The sequence below is a fragment of the Astatotilapia calliptera genome, chromosome 7 (assembly GCF_964374335.1).
Source record: "Astatotilapia calliptera chromosome 7, fAstCal68.1, whole genome shotgun sequence".
In the NCBI taxonomy this organism is placed as follows: Eukaryota; Metazoa; Chordata; class Actinopteri; order Cichliformes; family Cichlidae; genus Astatotilapia; species Astatotilapia calliptera.
The window spans coordinates 5,106,811-5,126,268 of record NC_137428.1 but is presented as its reverse complement, the minus strand read 5'-3'; the positions used below and the strand labels follow the sequence as shown (position 1 = coordinate 5,126,268).

At 42.0% G+C, this 19,458-nt stretch overlaps 1 protein-coding gene across 3 annotated transcripts in view; it reads right to left on the bottom strand.

Moving 5' to 3' along the window:
- Positions 1-4,517: 4,517 nt before the first annotated feature.
- The window catches only part of spire2 (spire-type actin nucleation factor 2), a 61,811-nt gene continuing 46,870 nt past the window's right edge, over positions 4,518-19,458 (bottom strand). For 2 of the 3 annotated variants that reach the window (XM_026172629.2, XM_080304075.1), the window contains exons 9-15: positions 18,124-18,346; positions 12,827-12,954; positions 11,999-12,136; positions 11,844-11,911; positions 10,861-10,888; positions 9,063-9,160; positions 4,518-5,734 (exon numbers count right to left, since the gene is read on the bottom strand). In XM_026172629.2, coding sequence (XP_026028414.1) covers positions 5,422-5,734; positions 9,063-9,160; positions 10,861-10,888; positions 11,844-11,911; positions 11,999-12,136; positions 12,827-12,954; positions 18,124-18,346 — 996 coding nt within the window. In that variant the 3' untranslated portion in view covers positions 4,518-5,421. Of the gene's footprint in view, positions 5,735-9,062; positions 9,161-9,445; positions 9,481-10,860; positions 10,889-11,843; positions 11,912-11,998; positions 12,137-12,826; positions 12,955-18,123; positions 18,347-19,458 lie in introns of those variants that run through there. The other variant, XM_080304076.1, reaches the window with a different exon arrangement.

Here is a 19,458-nt window from a genome sequence, read left to right as displayed (position 1 = left end):
AACAATGTCAGAAGCAGCTTGTAAAAACGCGCCATCGTTCACAGTTCATAGATTCACCTTTAGCATTAATAACTTGGAGAAATAACTTTGCGTATAACTTCTGTCTGTCACGTGGTTGTGGGAGATTTCAGCCCACTCTTCTTTACAGTGTTGCTTCATTTCATTGAGGTTTGTGGGCATTTATTTATGCACACCTCTCATAACGTCCCACCATAGAATTTGAGGTTGAGGTCTGGACTTGGCCATTGAAACACCTTGATTCTTTTCCTTTCCCCCCCCCCAGTCATCCTGTTATATACTTGCTGCTGTGTTTGGGGTCATTGTCCTGTCGTATGACCCAGTTGGGCCTTTGGGCTTCACATTTGACTCTGAGTTTATGGTCGACTGTGTGGCTGGTAGGAGCCCAGGCCCCCATGGCTGGAAAATAAGCCCAAATCATCACTCCTCCATCACCCTGCTTAATACTTGGCAGGAGGTGTTTGTGCCTAGAAGCTGAATTTGGTTTTCTCCAATTTCTCCAAATTCCACTGTACACCGTTCACTTTGGTCTCATCAGTCCAGAGGAAATTCATCCAGAGGTTTTGTGGTGTTTTTAGATGCAAATTTGGAAATTATTTACAAAACTACTTTCGGCTGCTCCGTTGTTCACAAGGTGGTCGTCACAGTGGGTAGCTCTGCATGTTGGATTTGGCAGATGTTATAAGGATTTGTCCTTCCTGATGGAGCTCTGAAGGGATTTGTGTCTCTACCTGAGATCAAACAAGGTATCTTTCACTTGTTAGGCGAATTTGTAAACCACTACATGCCAGAGCCATTAAAAAAAGGATTATTTGATATTGAAAAAATCAGGATTTTCAAGTGAATTTTAAACAATTTTAAAACAACCCAGGGTGTTTAATGTCAAAACTGTGAGATTTTAAGTCACATTTTGACTGAGGATGTCGATATGTTGTATTTTAACTGGTTTTAAGTTACATTTTTATTTTATTTTGAATGAACTAATATTAACAATAATAATATTCATGACAAATAATTAAATAATAAATAACCAAGAATTAAAAAAAAGTTTTACTTTTTAAAATCCAAATTTAGTTACCAGTCATTTGCAGTCTAATTTCTGACTTACTAGGTCAAAATTACAGCTTAAGTTTGTGTGAGAGAAACATCTGACAAAAAATTCAAAATTTTACTAGAAGTACAGAATATAAGATAGTTAATATTTTCACTTTGAAAAGTCCAAAGTCAGTTTTCAGTTATTGTTTGGGAGCATTTGGAGCCAATATGAAAGATAAAAATATTTAAATTAATTGCATGAATTATGTAAATATAAAAAAAAAAATAAGCCACTGAAGACAAAACTTGTAAAACAGTTTAAACTTGTCGTGATAATAAAGGTGTCCTGAAACCCAGAGCCTTCATTAGGTGGACCACATACTTGAACGCTTTTATTCTGAAAGTATAATCACCCACCTTCCTCTTTTAGTCCCCATAAAGCAGCTTGGACTCATGCGGCTTGTCAGAGTAAACTCAGAGCTGGATGACAGGCACACGCAGCCAATGGACACGTAGACCTGTAGATTATTTATTCATGATGGCAGAGGCGGGGAGTCCATAAAGCCATTATGGATCCACTGAGTAGTGGGGACAAAGCCTTCTTAAGTTCACTCACTGCGGTGACTCTATTAATGGATCCTGCTGCCTAATGTCTACTTTGATAGTCCCAGTACTACCTCACATAGTCAGATAGCCGTAACTACAGGAGCAAAAATATAGCTAAGTTATATAAACTCCAACACCAATAAATAATATGCATCAAAACCTGATATATGTTTTTATTTATATTTGATTAATAAAATACAGGAATGTCTCTCTGTTCACTATGAATGTGGCATGGGTGTTGATGCCAGAGATTTTTCCACTTCACCATCTCTGGAGTTTACAGAGAATGGTCTAAAAAAGAGAAAATATCCAGTGAGCAGCAGTTCACGTTGATGCCAGAGGTCAGAGGAGAATGTCCACACAGGAAGGCAACAGTGAGTCAAATAACTACTTGTTACAACCAAGGTATGCAGAAGAGCATCCCCGAAGACACAACATGTCAAACCTTGATAGGAGATGGCTACAGAAACAGAAGACCACACCAGGTTCCTCTCCTGTCAGCTGAGAACAGGAAACTGAGGCTACGGTTCCCACAGATTCAGAATACTTTATTAATCCATTAATTTAATTATTTTTTAAAAAGCACTCTGTTTATTATTATTAAAATTAGACTGTGGTAAGATCATCATTTTATCTTGATAGCTACTTTTGTCATTTATAATCTGCTGTTTTATCCGTAATCTGAACCAAAGTGGGTTCCACATTAGAGCATCATTAGTTTCCATTATAAAGACATTTTTAATGCGCTGTGGAGGAAAAACCTTTTGTTCCTCATGTTCCATATCCACATCACTTGTGATCACAGTATGATAAGTCATCATTATTATTTTAACTGTTCTCATTATTACCCTCTGGCCTGATGGAGATCAGTGATAGTATGACAGGATTCTTAACGTTTGTACATTAAAGACATTTTCCTTTTACAGCAGCTAATCCGGTTACTGTAATCAGATGTTCCTGGTTATTAAGATAATCACAAATTACATGAGGTTTCCCAGCTGTTAGCAGAGGCTGGACTAAGTGTAGGTAAATACAAAAATATTTGTGTTGGTGAGACCTACAGTGTCACAACATGACTTCTCCACCCTTGTGTCTGTGCTCTTTGCCACCGGCAGAGTCACATCTGTGACTTGATTTACCTTCATCAATTTTGAATGAAAGAAGCTCAGCTGCTACATCAGTCATGTTTCCATAGATCTTTCTGTGTGTAGATAAAACAACAATACGCTCGCTTTCAAAAAAGGGTTCAACATTATAACCGTCATGAAGGCAGGGTTTATTGTAGGACTGCTGCACCGACTGCCTTCAGGCATGTTATTCTATTCAAGTGAGATCTCTGCAGTTAGCAGGTGGGTTGTTCAGCGGTTCCAGTCTTTAAGTAATACTAAAGTTGTTAATTTGAATTTTGGATTTACTTTTGTCTTACATAGAAAATGTTTTCTGGTAAGGTTTTTAGAGCTTCGAGTCTCTGCAACTTTCCCGAGACACTCCACCTGTGGACTGAAGGTTTGAAGGTGAAGTCCCAGGTTGTCCAATCCCAAAGCTGGATCCAAACCATGCCAGAACAATCCTCCCACAGCATGACAGTCACCGGATCTGGCCTGTGCTGTCCTCAGGAAGTACACCTCACATGCACTTGCCCGCTTGTTTAGAATATAGCGAAGGATAACTCAGCTGACTCTGTCAGTTTTTCCACATCTGTAAAGAGCAGTGATTGTTCTACAGCATCTGAGGAAGAGCCGCCCATCTGTTTTCCCTTACATGTTCCAAGCTGGAGCGTCAAAGTCGTGAAACAAGCTGTTTCCTCATTTCTGTCCCATAGATCCACACGGCCGTGTCACATTATTCACATTGTCCTATTGAAACAGCATCAAACTGCTTCACCCGTCCTCTGTTACCCCAACAGTGATTCTTCTGCCACAATTCCAGCTTTTCCTCGTGACTTCTGAGAGAATAATCAGACAAATGCACTGCAGTCTGAGAGTTGGTGCACTTTAAGGCCAGCATTTACATGTATGTACTGTAAACAGCTGAGCATCATGAGCAGGTGAAAGAAAACTGTGAGAAAAAATGGAAAACTACCTGCCACAATGGAACCCTTATTTTTTTTCTTTCCTTTGTAGCTGGCATTTGTTTGTTGTAGAGTTTAACTTTGGAGCACATCTGCCAGCCAGTCTGCCTGCATCTGCGCTGGTTTCTTCCCACAGTCTCAAAACACTCATGGTGTGGATGTGACTGTGAATGGATTGAAGTGGATGACCGGTTAGATAAATTGATACTTAAGTATTATCAAAGTAACTCCATCCATGTGACGTTTACTGCTTTACAGGGACATGTTCAGGTCACATGACAGTACGGTGAAGTTGCTCACACGATTTCTGTGATCTTTATTAATTCCTCAGAGTAGCAATTTTAGTCCACTAAATGGGTTCAAATTAAATTTCTTGAAAGCACTACTTGAACATAAAAGGGTTAGTTCACACTGACGATGTGTGTTTGGATGCGTTTACAAGCTGGTGATGCAGTCCTGAGTACCTGCGCCTCAGCAGAGTGTGTGTATTCTCTCTATTACATAAATGTAGTGTGTATCTGTGGTCCCACTCATTTATTCAGAATCTTCCGTTAACTTGTAGTGAAATAATCTCTACCTGCCTGCTTATTCCTTTCACGTACTGCATTAGAACCACAGATGTGTCAATTTTTAATTTTTTAAAGTATAAATGATCCGTCAACAAGGTCTTTTACCCACCTGCTGCTCAAGAACAGGCACTTTACTCCTGAATTATGAAGCAGCGTGTTGTGTTTATTCGTGAAGCTCGGGTCTACTGAACACGTCAAACAGAAAAACTCGGAGCTGGTCGTGTTTGTCGTTAGATTTTATTGCAGCCGAGGTTTTCTTAGTGTTTACAAAACCAGAGCAGATTGCAAGCGTCCACGGGGAGTGAAGGGGGGGCGGGAGTTTCACATGAGCATCGTCACGCTGCGTCAGTTAAGGGTGCAGCCTGCAGCTTCACCCCGTTACATTCACAGTGTCGCCGCTGTCGAAGCCTCATCCAGCTGGAACGGGAACTTTTTGGATGATTATACATAAACGCTGAGGGTCGTGTACAAGCTTTAAATTTACAATTCTGTTTCTCTAAGTTACATTCAAAACAAAAAACAAGGCAACCACAGAGTGCTAAAATGAGATGCTGACTCTCTGCTGTGCAGCTTTCAACCTCACCTCCACCCTCTCTCTTCTCTCTTACAGCACCCCCCTCCCCCCGGCACTCTCCCGATCTGCCCTCTCCTCAGTCTGCAGCTGTGAGCGTCGGGGAGTGTCGTAGTGCTGTTGAAAAGGCAGAAACAGAGAGAGCTACTCACTCAAACCTTAAAAGGTCAAGAGCTCTGTGCATGTGTGCATTTGTGATGGGTAAGATAAGGAAGATAATGCAGCTGTGTGACGGGTGAGGCGGTGGTGTGTTGGAGTCTCTAGTTTCTTACTAAAAAGGCTCGAGATACAGCCCGAGAAAATTTGTTTTTTAAGCTTTATATATCATAGCACAACCATTCAACCCAGTAATATTTAAAGAACCTTGAAGCACCTCACTGGATCGAGTGTTCTCATTACGATTTATTGGAGCCAATCAGATGGCTCGCTGAGTCGTTACTGCTGTGCATGAACCCACTAGAAGCCTAGTTTGTCTGTGAATGTGTGCACAGTGTCCATCAGTCTGCTCATTGGCTTGCATTGTTGATCGTCTCGGCGTGGTGGAGCTGCTCTTAATGTTGGGAGTGGGGAGGGAGACACTGTGGCTGAGGGAAAGGTGGAGGGTGAGAGTTTGCTTGAGGGAACGCCTCGACTTGGGACTGGCGTTGCAGCTGTGGTCTCTGAGCAGCAGCAGCAGCAGCAGCAGCAGCTTTGGCCTCCCTCTTGGGAGTATTGTTGAGGATGTCCAGGCTCCGGCGACTGGAGGAAATGACATCGGCGACGAATTTGGTGCATTCAGCACAGACGTCCCGCAGTGTGCAGCCGTGAGCGTACAGGTGGGGGAACTCCTCCTCCACTGAGCGGCGGGATAAGCTGCGCAGCGACCTGCAGAAAAGGGTGGAACAGTTTTATTAGAGCAGACGTGAGGCATTCAAAGAAAGCCGAATATAAAACTAAGGGAGATTTCCATAATGACTACATGGTTCTTTAACAATAATTTAACTCAGGGGTGTCGGACTCAAGGCCTCGAGGGCCGGTGTCCTGCAGGTTTTAGATCTCACCCTGGATCAACACACCTGAATCACATGATTGGTTCATTACCAGGCCTCTGGAGAGCATCAAGACATGTTGAGGAGGTAATTTAGCCATTTAAATCAGCTGTGGTGGATCAAGGACACCTAAAACCTGCAGGACACCGGTCCTCGAGGCCTGGAGTTGGACACCCCTGATTTAACTGCACATCCAATAAGCAATCAGGGCCATCCCTCACACCCCCAAAACAAAAATGTTTTAGTTCACAAGCCATAAAAAACTGAGGGCTGACCCCCCCTCCCTTATGACTTACAAAAATAAAATGCTTTTTTAGATATTTAATAAACCACACATGTTGTGGAAAAGCTACAGTACTACTTTAAGTTTTTCTTCTTCAGAAAAAGCCACTAATTTATTTCTCTTTTTATTTATCTATTTATTGGCAGCACTTTTAAAACCAAACTGACAACAATGACTGCTCAGCAGAGACACATCAGCTGAACATCTGGAAAGACGGAGCTACACTAGATCTTTCCAAGCTTATCCAAAGTGGCTGAAATATAAACACAGACATGCAGCAGCGCTGGGGCATCACAGTCACTAACGAGGAGATTAAGGTCAGCTTCTCTGATTGAAAAAAACCAAAACAAAACAACTCGCTGTTACAAAACTCTGTGTGTTTCTGTGCACGGAGCCGCATGGTCGGGTCTTGGTGACAGGTGTTAGAGAGCGGCTCAGCACAGCACCACGCCAGTGGCCCATTTCTCTCGTCAGCTCGCTGTTTGGCTCTCTCTGTCCACTCTCTCTTCCACTTCTGTCTTCACAGGGCCAAAAACAGCGAGGATTTTGATGACAGCTGGGTAATTATTACATAATGGCTGCTTAGAGGCCCTGGAAGAGGCACTGCACTGATTACATAACTAAAGAGAGAGAGAGAGAGAGGGGGAGGTAGGTGGAAGTTGGTGATTGGATTGAGTAGGCAATCTGCGATTGGTTGAGGTAAGCACAGAGGCTGGTGCTGCTTAGGCTCGAGAAGGTTAGCAGTCATTGGCTTGAGTTAGAGGCAGACTTAAATAGATTTGACCTGTTTTTCCGTCTAGGTGTCCACTGTCTCGGGATTGAACCTGAGCAGTGAGCGGATGACAACACTGTGGGGAAACTGGTGTGTTGGAGTCCAAATGTCAGGTTGGCCTCAGGTTTGGAAACAAAAAGGTGTGCAGCTCAGAAGGTAGTACTTAACCTAGCTTAGCTACGCCAGGTGTTTCATATTTGCTACATGGCTTTTTGAGACCCATGTATCTGTCTGTGCAATAAGTTGCACAAAAATGCCAGAAGTAGCAGATATGATACAAATTAAACCTCAGATATTTAAATTAATATTTAATTTATTTTTTAAAAATTTAAATTTTGGGGCAATTGTTTCAGGGTCCAGGCCTTACAGGGATTAAACCTTTGAACTTCCTTATCAGCTTTGACGAGCTTAAACTAAGGCTGTAAACATGTTAAAAAGGACCTGTTCTGCTTCTTTAGTATTCTATGTAGCACTGCATTATTCACATTTAAAAATAAAACAAAACCTGAAAACATTTTTCTCTTCTGCCAGCTCCTCATTTGAATCTGGGCTTTCTTTCCTTTCTTTCCTGAAGCCTGCAGAGGGGCAGCAGGCATTGCCTGGGAGAGTGGGAGCCTTGAAGTTCCAATTCTAAGTTAATGTTATCAGAAAATGGCAACCAGAGTTATTATAGTTTTCTCATTAGTTTTTATTTAGAATTTTTGTTTTAACCCTCTCGAGGCAGGCGTTGCCGATTTGCACCAGTTAAAAACTAACAACCTGATTACCCCACATACATATTTTATGAGTTTTTTTTACTCAGAAGGACTGCATGTTACTGCAGGACTTGGTTGTGCATTAGCAACACAAAGTTTAATTTGAGCCTGAGAGGGTTAAGTTCAGTTTGTCTGCCACAGCAGATTTTCTTGTTTCAGTTAGTTTTAGTCTTTTTAATTATACATGTATAGAGGGCAAATCAGTGCAGGTATCACAATCAAAACAAAGAGCATATATATAATATATATAATCATGTATAGACATCCAGAGTCTATATTAACACATCCATCATCAGACAGATACTAAAACATTTCCTTGGTATATTTTTTATTTTAGTTTAGTCAGTTTTCAAAGTTAACAAAATAAAACAAACTGGAATGATCTTGTTAAGTCTAGTTTTTATTTTTTATTTTTGTTTTTCACATCCAGTTTTAGTTTTTGGTTTATTTTTTGTTTACTGAAATCATCTTGATGCTACTTTTTGAAATGAAAGATGTGGAAGGCTGTGACAGCTGCAAACATCTGCAGCAGCTGCAAACATCTGCAGCAGCTGCAAACATCTGCAGCAGCTGCAAACATCTGCAGCAGCTGCAAACATCTGCAGCAGCAGACACTCCAACAGGAACTTTACGTTTAACACCTGCTTATTTTGAGCCACACCACTCACACATATTTTAGTTGCTTTCTAAAACACAAAAGTGTTTGAAGAGAATAAGCCTCTGTGCTAACAAAGGAGAAACAGTGACTTGCTATTTTGAGTATTTTAAGTTCCTGAGAGGTTCCTGTGGTTCTTCTCCCCACATGGTGTGACTGTCAGCGGGTCTGTCTGAACTGCCATTCCAAAAAAAAAATATATATATATATATATATAATAAAATAATAAAAGAGCAGATCAGGGCACTGCCAGTGAAAGGTGCCAGACACCAAAGATGTGAGATCGACATCTAGGGACATTTTAGAGAGTTTGATGTTAGAAAAACGAAGCTTTTAATTAAAAAAGGCCATGTCTGGCAGAGATCGAGGCGGTGTGTGCCCCTGCCAGGCCTCTACTGCTTGGCTATCATAGCCGTTCCCAAATCCCCCTCTCATGTAGATTTTAGGGGATAGTGGTTGTCGCCGGTGCAAACTGCACCCCTTTTTTAAGAGCTCTGCAACAGGCACAGCCTCCATAGGAAACTCATCAGTTAGATTTGGAAAGGAAGGTATGTTAGGTATGCTTTTCACATTTCTTTTGATCTTTCTCCTGGTCCTCAGTGCATACTTCAGAAGAAAACTGTCGTTTTATTTTCAGCCAGCTTTATAATCTTCTCTACAATAAACAGACTCAGCTATTGAAGACAAACACAGACTCACTTGTAGACTTGGCTTTTTTGTCCATGGCTCTTTGGAGTGCTGTGAAAGCCCACAGTGTACACAGGAATGTGGGCCATCTTCTTTGAGGGAATCTTCATCTGGAGCACAGAAGAGGCAGACCAAGAGGAAAAACAATCAGGCAGAGGAAAGAGAACCGAGAGAGCCTGTGGTGGGAGGCACTGCAGATGACTTTCACATTACAAGTATTTCTAGCCTCTACGACAATAGAGATTCAAAACACATGAACATCAAGGCCACGAGCCGTACAGTCACAGAGCAACAATAAGCAAATGCACATATTTCAATAAAAACGAACCACAACTGTAAAAAACAACACACACAAATTAGCCACAGCACACAAATCACACAAAATCCAAACCTACAGAGCACAGAACCACACATCCAACACGGCCCGGGACTGAGGCAACAAATCAAAACCAGCAAACGAACAAAAGAAGAAGAAGTGACGTCAATAGAAATGACAACCAGGCTCAAATAATGCGTTAATAAGCACTAAAACATGTCATTTAACCCCTTTCTGCAGCAGCTCCAGCAGCCTCTTTCTTTCTCTTTTTACATGTAAAAGCTCCACATAGCTTTACTTAACAGGTCAACCTGAAGCATAAATGACTTCATATGTTTATTCTCATTCAAATGTAGCCCTTTAAATGCAAGTTCTTTGTTGTAACAATGCTTCTTGGCAATAAATCTTATACCATTACCAAAGCCTGCTTATTTCCCCTTAAATGGCCTTTTCATCCTCTCCACTCAGCCTCTGATGAACCCCGCTCTGTAGAGCATAGAGTCCCAGACATCATAGACGTTGCAGAATCTCATCTAGATATCTCTGTGAACTGAGATCGCCTGCAGTGATGACAAGCCTTGTATTTCCAGTGAGGGAGATACCACCCCACAGCAGTGCGCTGCCTCCATTAAAAGCTGTTACTCTATCAGTCCACTCCACACTCTGATGATCCAGTGGCCGTAGGCAGAGTCTGAACTCAATGCTGAACGAAGCTAATCAGGCGCCAGTCAGACATCTGACGGTCTCCAGAAGCTCAAAACAAGAGCTAATGGCAGAATAAGCAGTTTGGCAGTGGCAGAGAAGATTTAGCGAGTTTCTCATAGGTCCAACGCACATACTCTACTCTGCTACTCGACCTACAATCGTGTTTCCAACAGTTTTAAGACTTAAGACATAAGATTTGCCAAGAAGAAGCATACAACCAAGAGTGTAATCGACCAAACTAACATTGCCTTTCTTTTTGTGTTTATATGAAAAAAAAATTACAACAAATTTTATTATGAATATAATGGTGACACTCACTGCACACAGCTCTGTCTGTGAGTGCAGAAGCTCCACCCACTCCGTGCCAAAACCTTCTGTTTATGAGGAGCAGCCAATAAGAAGAAAGTTGACTAAAACGGCTTTAAAGGGAGTCCAGATGCCAGAGTCCTCACACCAGAGTGATGCAGAGAGCGGTTAAATCTATATCTATTACACTGTTTTATGTTAAAAATAAAATTTGTTTTTCATTTTTTGTAGAAATATTTTTTAACTTAACAATTCACAGTGTGTAAGAATGACAGTTCAGATGTGAAAACATTATATAACTTTATATACTTTAATTAAAAAGACCTGGTATTAAATGACATAACATGTATGAACAGAAAAATTTAAAACTACAGCAGTAAAAGTAATGACATGAAAAGCGAGGCTAAAAAGGCTGAGTACAAAGTCATACACAGCTGAATAAAAACAGAGCCAAAAGAAAAGATTTGAAAGTTAGAAAGTTACCTTTGCACTGCAGGAGCTGCAGACAGATCTGGGAGAAAAAGAAAAGATTTTACTACTACAGCACACATGTCTGCACACTTTCCTACTGCTTAAGCGGGAACAGGCTGCTCTGATGGCTATAAACCCCCCACCCCGGTAAGACCTGTTCTCATGCTACTTGTTCTAATAATCCTTAATTGTAGCATTTGGAGGTGCAGCACAGTCACAGCACGGTCCCTGGTTCCAATCTCTTGCATGAAAACCTTTGAATTCAGTAGTGATTAGTGGGAGCATAAATGTGAAGGGTACAGAAAAAAATCAGTGGCACTGAAGGTCGTAGTAAGCACAGTGGTGTCCATCGTGGCAGGAAGCAGGAACTGGGAGAGTAGAGAAAAATGAATGCAAGAATGAGCAGCTCCAGAGCACTCTGGACCTCAGGCTGGGACAAAGCTTCATGTTCTGACAGGAAAACCACCCTAAACACACAGCCAAGACAAAGAAGTGGCCTCAGGGCCACTGTGTGAATGTCCTTGAGTGACCCGGTCAGAGCCCAGGCTTGAAGCCAATTGAACATCGTTGGCAAGATCTGAAAATGGCTGCGCACCGACGTGCCCCATCCAGCCTGATGGAGCACGAGAGGCTCTGCAAAGCAGAATGGAAGAAACTGCCCACATATATGTCTGCTAAGCGTGTAACTGAGTACCACAAAGGCTGAATGCTTATGCACATGTTATATTTAGTTCTTTTATTTTCATACATCACAGCAAACTTTGTTCACTTTGTCTTTATGAGATATTGTGAGTAGATTTCTGAGGTAAAAAATGAATCGCACTTTGGAATAAGCCCGTAATTTGACAAAATGTGGAACAAGTGAAGTGCCGTGAATACTTTCCGCATGGACTGTAAATATGCCCGGGTATTGATTTGTGGAGACTCATGTTTCAGCTGCAACCTTGGAACAAACGTTTAAACATCAACAAGAGAATGAAAGACTTCCTTCATACCTTTTGCACAGTAAGCAGGTAGACGGCCACGAGAAGAGGGGGAATTTCACTCTGCAGCAGCAGCAAACCTGAGAACACACACTCACAGTCAGTGAATCCCGTTAGTGTCAACAGCACAAAGAAACACTGCACTGAGAGAAGTTCTGCACTGTTACCTTCCCCCGCTTCAGGTTATTGTAGAGCTCTTTGCTCTGGAGAAACTTTTCCATCTCCGCTTTGACCAGTACTCGCCGCACGTTGATGACCTCGTCCACGGTTAAGGCGAGGCTCTCAACAGGGTGGCTGAACTCATCCTGAACACAACCGAGAGCAGTTAAAGAGAGGAAACCCATCATTCTGAGCTCCTGTCCACGGTTTATTTTAAAGAAAAAGCTATAGATAAGAGATTACAGAGGAAAACTACAAACCGGCTGAGGTCAAAGCCAAAATGTTATCATCTGCAGTTTTGTTTGTGTGAAACAGTCAAAGAAAAGTTTAAGCTCCTGAACACAAGTCTTTTCATACACATGAAAGACTTGTGTTCAAAAGATTAACTAAACCTTGCAGGAAATTGCCAGAAATGTAACATTTCAACACAACAGTATGTACTACTCCTTTTACAAAACTGAACTATCTGCCAGTCTCGTGTCCTCCTGCACAGTTTCGCACCTGAGCCTCCAACTTCCCTTTCTACTGCACGGATACATGTTGTGCATATCTGTGAAGGGAGCAGTACACACCCATGCAAAGGTTTTTTGGGGCGGGCATTTTTCTGCAAGGATTAGCCTTCATTTGAAAAATAATATGGCAACTTTCAAAATAAAGTCATTGCTGTTGATTTAGATCAATATTATCGATACTGCAGCACTTTATACAGTAAAAAAATGGAGATATAACCCCGCCAATCTAAGCTCAGTAACAGATAAAATTGGCTTGACAGGATGAATATTTCTGCAGTGATGTCACATGAAGCCGAGGACCATCCTCCAGTGTTTTCATCTCACCATCCACTGGTGCTCGTCTCCAGCTCTGGACTCAAACGCGGTCTCGGATCCCTCTGTAGTCTCATCGACCGAGCTCAGAGACAGGCGGGCCGGAGAGGGCGGCACCCAGCCGTGAACCGGGAAGGAGGCTGGCACGTGGACATGAATGAAAAGTGAATGAGACAGAGAGGGAATGATGAGCTGAGGACAGTAGAAAGTGAATGAGAGAAAGCCACGAGTCGCGGTCTGAAGAATCCATGAATTACACATCAGCCTCTTTCATTCAGGCCCGTCTCGGATCTCAGGCCTTCAGAGAGTTTGTCAATCCGACTGGAACGCCGTCATCTATTATTAATCTGATTTCAGTGGAGTGATTGGCCCATGCTGCTACATCTGTAACTCAGATCACGGTGAGAGGTCTGCTCTTAACACAGCAGACCTCACACAGTTTAGACTGGGTGCCTCTTCGATCCTGCAAATGGAAGGTGTCAATTTGTCTCTAATGGAAAGTAAACAGGGCAATGGGAGGGCTGGAACAGGCCAGTAAACATGATCAGCACATATAATTTGGATCAGCTGCCGATGACAGCCGGCTTATAGGCTTACCTCCTCTCACTGGCACACTTGAGGCTGGAGAGTCCTCTATTGGCAGAGCTGTGCACTGCAAATTAAAAATCCTGCTATTGTCCAGCTGAGTGTAATGTTTATGGCACATAAGCACTGTGGATGGCTTTGCAGAGTGGATCAAAGTCAGGATCGTTTTTCAAACAATTACCTCTGGATATGGACACCGAGGCTGCTAATGCACGAATCATGGCTATCAAACACATAACATCCTTCCCGGGGCTTTCATGCAGCACACAATTCAAAGCCATTAGCTTCTACCCTCCTTCACCCAATCACTTGATTTGATTACAATCCATCTCTGAGCCGTTCCACGGCCGACGTGAATCCAAGTCAAGGCTGCAGCGCGGTGAACTGACACAGCTGTTCTGTGAGGTAACGTGGTTCAGCAAGGTTGGAGATTGGAAGCAGTGGTGACATAATGTCTCCCAAACCATTAAATCATTTCATTACCCCGAGGGTTGGGAATCGAATAAACATTTCTTCCTAGAGTTTTGGTTTTGTAGCCGTAACGGTAATTAGTAGATGCTGAGTTTTGTCATGACTGTTTACTGCTGCTTTCCTTCCAGGCCTCGAGGCAGAAGAGGTGGAAACTTAAAAAAAGACTTCAGTATCCCCTGCACTCAGTATGATGGGTCTGATGTCTGTTTGGAGGCATTCTTCATTCAAATACAGTGATGAAGAGAAAGCCATCAGGAGGCTCATCAACACACATCTCTTTGTGGCTCTTCATATGTCTGTGAATGTACAGACAGCTATTACTGTCTGTACATTCACATTAAAAGAAACATTAAAAATGTCCAAGTTTTAAACTTTTTTAATGATAGAAGGTGATCAAGGGAGGTTTGTGGTTTTTGCTTGGTTTGTCCTTCTGAATTCACATATCTATTACAGACCAGGGTCTCGGGGTCTTTTATAAAGACAAACTTGATGTAAGAATGTACAGTACAACAAATCTGACCCATGCACAGAGACGTTTGAAACCTGCTGACACAGATGTTGAGGCGGTGAATCAAAGCCAAACTAATAATTGAATACAAGCTATCAATATATCCGATACCATCTGATACATTTATATTAACTTCAGACAACACACATCCTCCCACGATGTGAAGTAGAGACTTAGAAGGACAGACTCTACGGTGACCAACAGCAGTAGAGCCCATGTATAAATTACAGGGAGTGCAGAATTATTAGGCAAGTTGTATTTTTGAGGAATAATTTTATTATTGAACAACAACCATGTTCTCAGTGAACCCAAAAAACTCATTAATATCAAAGCTGAATGTTTTTGGAAGTAGTTTTTAGTTTGTTTTTAGTTTTAGCTATTTTAGGGGGATATCTGTGTGTGCAGGTGACTATTACTGTGCATAATTATTAGGCAACTTAACAAAAAACAAATATATACCCATTTCAATTATTTATTTTTACCAGTGAAACCAATATAACATCTCCACATTCACAAATATACATTTCTGACATTCAAAAACAAAACAAAAACAAATCAGCGACCAATATAGCCACCTTTCTTTGCAAGGACACTCAAAAGCCTGCCATCCATGGATTCTGTCAGTGTTTTGATCTGTTCACCATCAACATTGCGTGCAGCAGCAACCACAGCCTCCCAGACACTGTTCAGAGAGGTGTACTGTTTTCCCTTCTTTAAATCTCACATTTGATGATGGACCACAGGTTCTCAATGGGGTTCAGATCAGGTGAACAAGGAGGCCATGTCATTAGTTTTTCTTCTTTTATACCCTTTCTTGCCAGCCACGCTGTGGAGTACTTGGACGCGTGTGATGGAGCATTGTCCTGCATGAAAATCATGTTTTTCTTGAAGGATGCAGACTTCTTCCTGTACCACTGCTTGAAGAAGGTGTCTTCCAGAAACTGGCAGTAGGACTGGGAGTTGAGCTTGACTCCATCCTCAACCCGAAAAGGCCCCACAAGCTCATCTTTGATGATACCAGCCCAAACCAGTACTCCACCTCCACCTTGCTGGCGTCTGAGTCGGACTGGAGCTCTCTGCCCTTTACCAATCCAGCCACGGGCCCATCCATCTGGCCCATCAAGACTCACTCTCATTTCATCAGTCCATAAAACCTTAGAAAAACCAGTCTTGAGATATTTCTTGGCCCAGTCTTGACGTTTCAGCTTGTGTGTCTTGTTCAGTGGTGGTCGTCTTTCAGCCTTTCTTACCTTGGCCATGTCTCTGAGTATTGCACACCTTGTGCTTTTGGGCACTCCAGTGATGTTGCAGCTCTGAAATATGGCCAAACTGGTGGCAAGTGGCATCTTGGCAGCTGCACGCTTGACTTTTCTCAGTTCATGGGCAGTTATTTGGCGCCTTGGTTTTTCCACACGCTTCTTGCGACCCTGTTGACTATTTTGAATGAAACGCTTGATTGTTCGATGATCACGCTTCAGAAGCTTTGCAATTTTGAGACTGCTGCATCCCTCTGCAAGATATCTCACTATTTTCGACTTTTCTGAGCCTGTCAAGTCCTTCTTTTGACCCATTTTGCCAAAGGAAAGGACGTTGCCTAATAATTATGCACACCTGATATAGGGTGTTGATGTCATTAGACCACACCCCTTCTCATTACAGAGATGCACATCACCTAATATGCTTAATTGGTAGTAGGCTTTCGAGCCTATACAGCTTGGAGTAAGACAACATGCATGAAGAGGATGATGAGGACAAAATACTCATTTGCCTAATAATTCTGCACTCCCTGTATGTGAGTATACAGATACGTTAGGCAGGCCTGATATATCTCAGGTTTCAACCACACTGTGCAATGCGCTAAACTCTGTCGTGCTTGTTAACCGCTGAACTACGCAATATTACATCTTATTTTGTACTGCTTTACTCATATTTCTTGTATGGTGTACACGTTCCCTATTGTTGAATATAGTATTATTGTTATAATACAGAGAGGTGAGCCAGATATTGAGCAGACAAAGCCACATTAAGTTTCCAGGGCTGATAAACTCTTTCAGATTTGTGTCACGGTTAAGGTTTTGGTCAGAACTTTTTTTCCGAGCATCAATATCATGGGATTTGTTGTCATTTTCAACAGCAGGACTGCACAGATTTTATGCAGGTGACGAAGAGTAACAGAAACAAACACAGCTTCCTTGGACGCGTTCTGTTTCCTGATGATTCACTGCAGAAAAATGTTTTCAGTTTGAGAATTTCATATAGTATAACCTGTTTTGATGAGCCACCTATCCCACATGATGACATTAAGTGTTTAGCCAATAAGAAAACAGATAAAAGATCCAGGTAACCAGTGCTTGTTGTAGTTCAAAATCCTAGAAGTTTAGTTGGTGATGTTTTGCTACTAAAACTATGATATATCGTATATTCCATCTTAATGACGGACCCCACAAAAAAAGGAGCTGATCGGACTGCATGCTCTCCACATCATGTAGCTCACAGCAGGTGAAACGATGGCAGGATTCAGGGAAGTCTGGCAGCTTGACATGTCAATACACAGAGTGCTTTTCACCTCAAGTCAACAATTACCTTCACTGGTTAAATGCAAGATAACATCCCGCAACTTTAAAGTATTTTAGAGTGATTTAGAATGACTCAAAGATTTTCCATTCAGCTTCAGTAACAAAACTCTGCAGGCGACGTGACTGCCCACAGACCCACAGGACCGAGTGGAGACTGGCCATCCTCACCTGGCTCATCATCAGCACGTCACATATGCACAGTCTGAAAATAAAGCCAGTGGCAGTTCTTGCACATCATTACACTGCACGTCCTCATTATGAGTAACGTAGGCTAAGTTTACAGTTAAACCAAACATGAATAAATCACATTTACAAATGATGATTTTGATCACATGATATCGTGGGTGGGTGAGTGCCAGAGGTCAATGTGATTTTAAGAACCAATCAGCGGCCTCATTTTTACGTATTAAAAGTCATGAGGTGTTTATGGTTGAATGTAGGTGTTTAGAGGGTGGGATACAAAGCTGATCCACGTGCACACATTTGCCTGAATGTATCCACGTATCTGATTTTTGTATGCTTTTAATCTGAATACTAATTCACTCTTTTATAAATGAGACCCCAGGACTTGTCCTCTGTCACGTTTAGAAACTTGCTGCTTAATCCCACTTTTTTTTCTCCTTGAAGGCTCAAAAACTGGCCCTGTGTCTCCCCCTATGGGAGGAGACTTAGCATTGCAGACAGGTGAATCATCAGCCACGGCTGGATCAGAGTCTGAAGACTTTCATAACAAGGAGACTCTTAAAACAGCTTATATCACTAGTGATTTTATTTCAAACAGGAAGCTCTAACCCCCTAAAATGAGCTGCTGCAGTGCTTGGCTGGGATTAATTCACAGACAACTTCTGAATGGTGGTGATTGTGAAGCACTGCCACACTGCTCAGTGCAGGCTGAATACACAACAAGCTGTGGTCCTGCACTGAAAACTGATTGCAGCTTCTTTTCAGTCCTCTGAATGAGACAGCACAGCTCGTCAGGGTCTATCGTTATATGGTAACAGTTCAGTACCTGTCAACTCAGACGCACCTGTTCATTTAAAGTTTAATTTCAATTAGTGTTTTTCTAGAGAGTAGTGTGTAACCAACATAGTTTGGAAAAAAAAACCCAGAGAGCACCTAGATACATAAAGAATTACGCATTTGAGTACTAGCATAGAGGACATTCTGACCTCTGTGATGAGGAGGAGCACCGGCGCTGGTTAGAGTCCTGGATCGAGGCCTGTCGACCCTCAGCTTGACCACCCCGCTCAGCTGGGCCGACTCAGAGAGCGAAGGAAGCATTTCCCCACGGAGCACAGCCAGGTCGTGCTCCGAGAAGGACCGATCTCTTTTCAGAGGAATCGGGGAGCTCTCAGTCCTCCGCAGCTCCCCATTATCTGGAGACTCCTCCTCCTTTGGTGGAAAGGTGGTGGGTGAGGAAAGATTCGGGGTGGGGAGGAAAAGTGAGGGACCAGGGAGATGAGCAGGAAGAAAGTAAAGAGAAGTCACCAGATAATAATGATCTATCAGCTTTAATTCTCAATTTTCTTCACAGTTTAGGATGCATCTATCCTGAGCAGTGTTTTCCAGCTCTTCCTGCAGGATCCTGTGTGTTCCCAGGACAGAATAAATCCAGTACCTTGCAAAACTAAGCTAACTAATATGTTATTTGCTGTTTTTAGGAAACTGAATTTGATATGTGGCTGGAAAACGCCAAAAAGGAAGCAGCTGACACGGAGGAACAGCAGATTCACTCCGAAAACCTTCAAACATTCAATTTAATTATGAAGCTTTTAGTCTTCCTCAAAGCTTCTCAACCTAAAGGTCAGGACCCCATTTGGGTCCAAGCAATATACAGTCTGCGAAGTTTTATAGACGCACCACAAGTGCGGGTTATTAACTTAGTACTGGTTTACTTCACCAATTCGTTAAGCTCAGATGGATATTGTATGGGAATATGGGAGACTCCTCAGTAGCAATTCCACCTGAAATGACCTTCTTTTTCTTTCTTTGTTTTTTTTTAAGCAGGAGGATCCCTTTTTATTCTCCTGCATTTTATCAGTTCAGTGTGACATTTAGCTTTTGAGTGAAAATGGAGGAAGTGAAAATTAGTTTTTGCCTGTCAAACAGAAATTTAACACCACTATGCAGGCCTGTCTGGGAAATTTACCCCAGAGTGGGAAGAAAGATGTGAGGAGAGCTGCACCCTAAAGTTTGACAACAGGTTACTAAAAACACGTTTTTAAATATATTTAAGGAGATTTAATAACATAGTGTTGCTCTCTGAATCTGAGTATCAATTACAGACCATAAGAGAGCCTGCCAGCATTGGGTCCAGTTTTGTGGGATTAAATAAGCATTCTGATATTAATGTATGAGCTGACACACCTTATATACACACACTTGATAAATTAAAGCAAAATCCTACAATGCCATAAGTCTATTGGAGTCTTAAAGAGGGAAAACTACTATTATTACAAAACATATTCTGACAGTTGGTGCTTTGATTGGGTTAGGATCTCGTG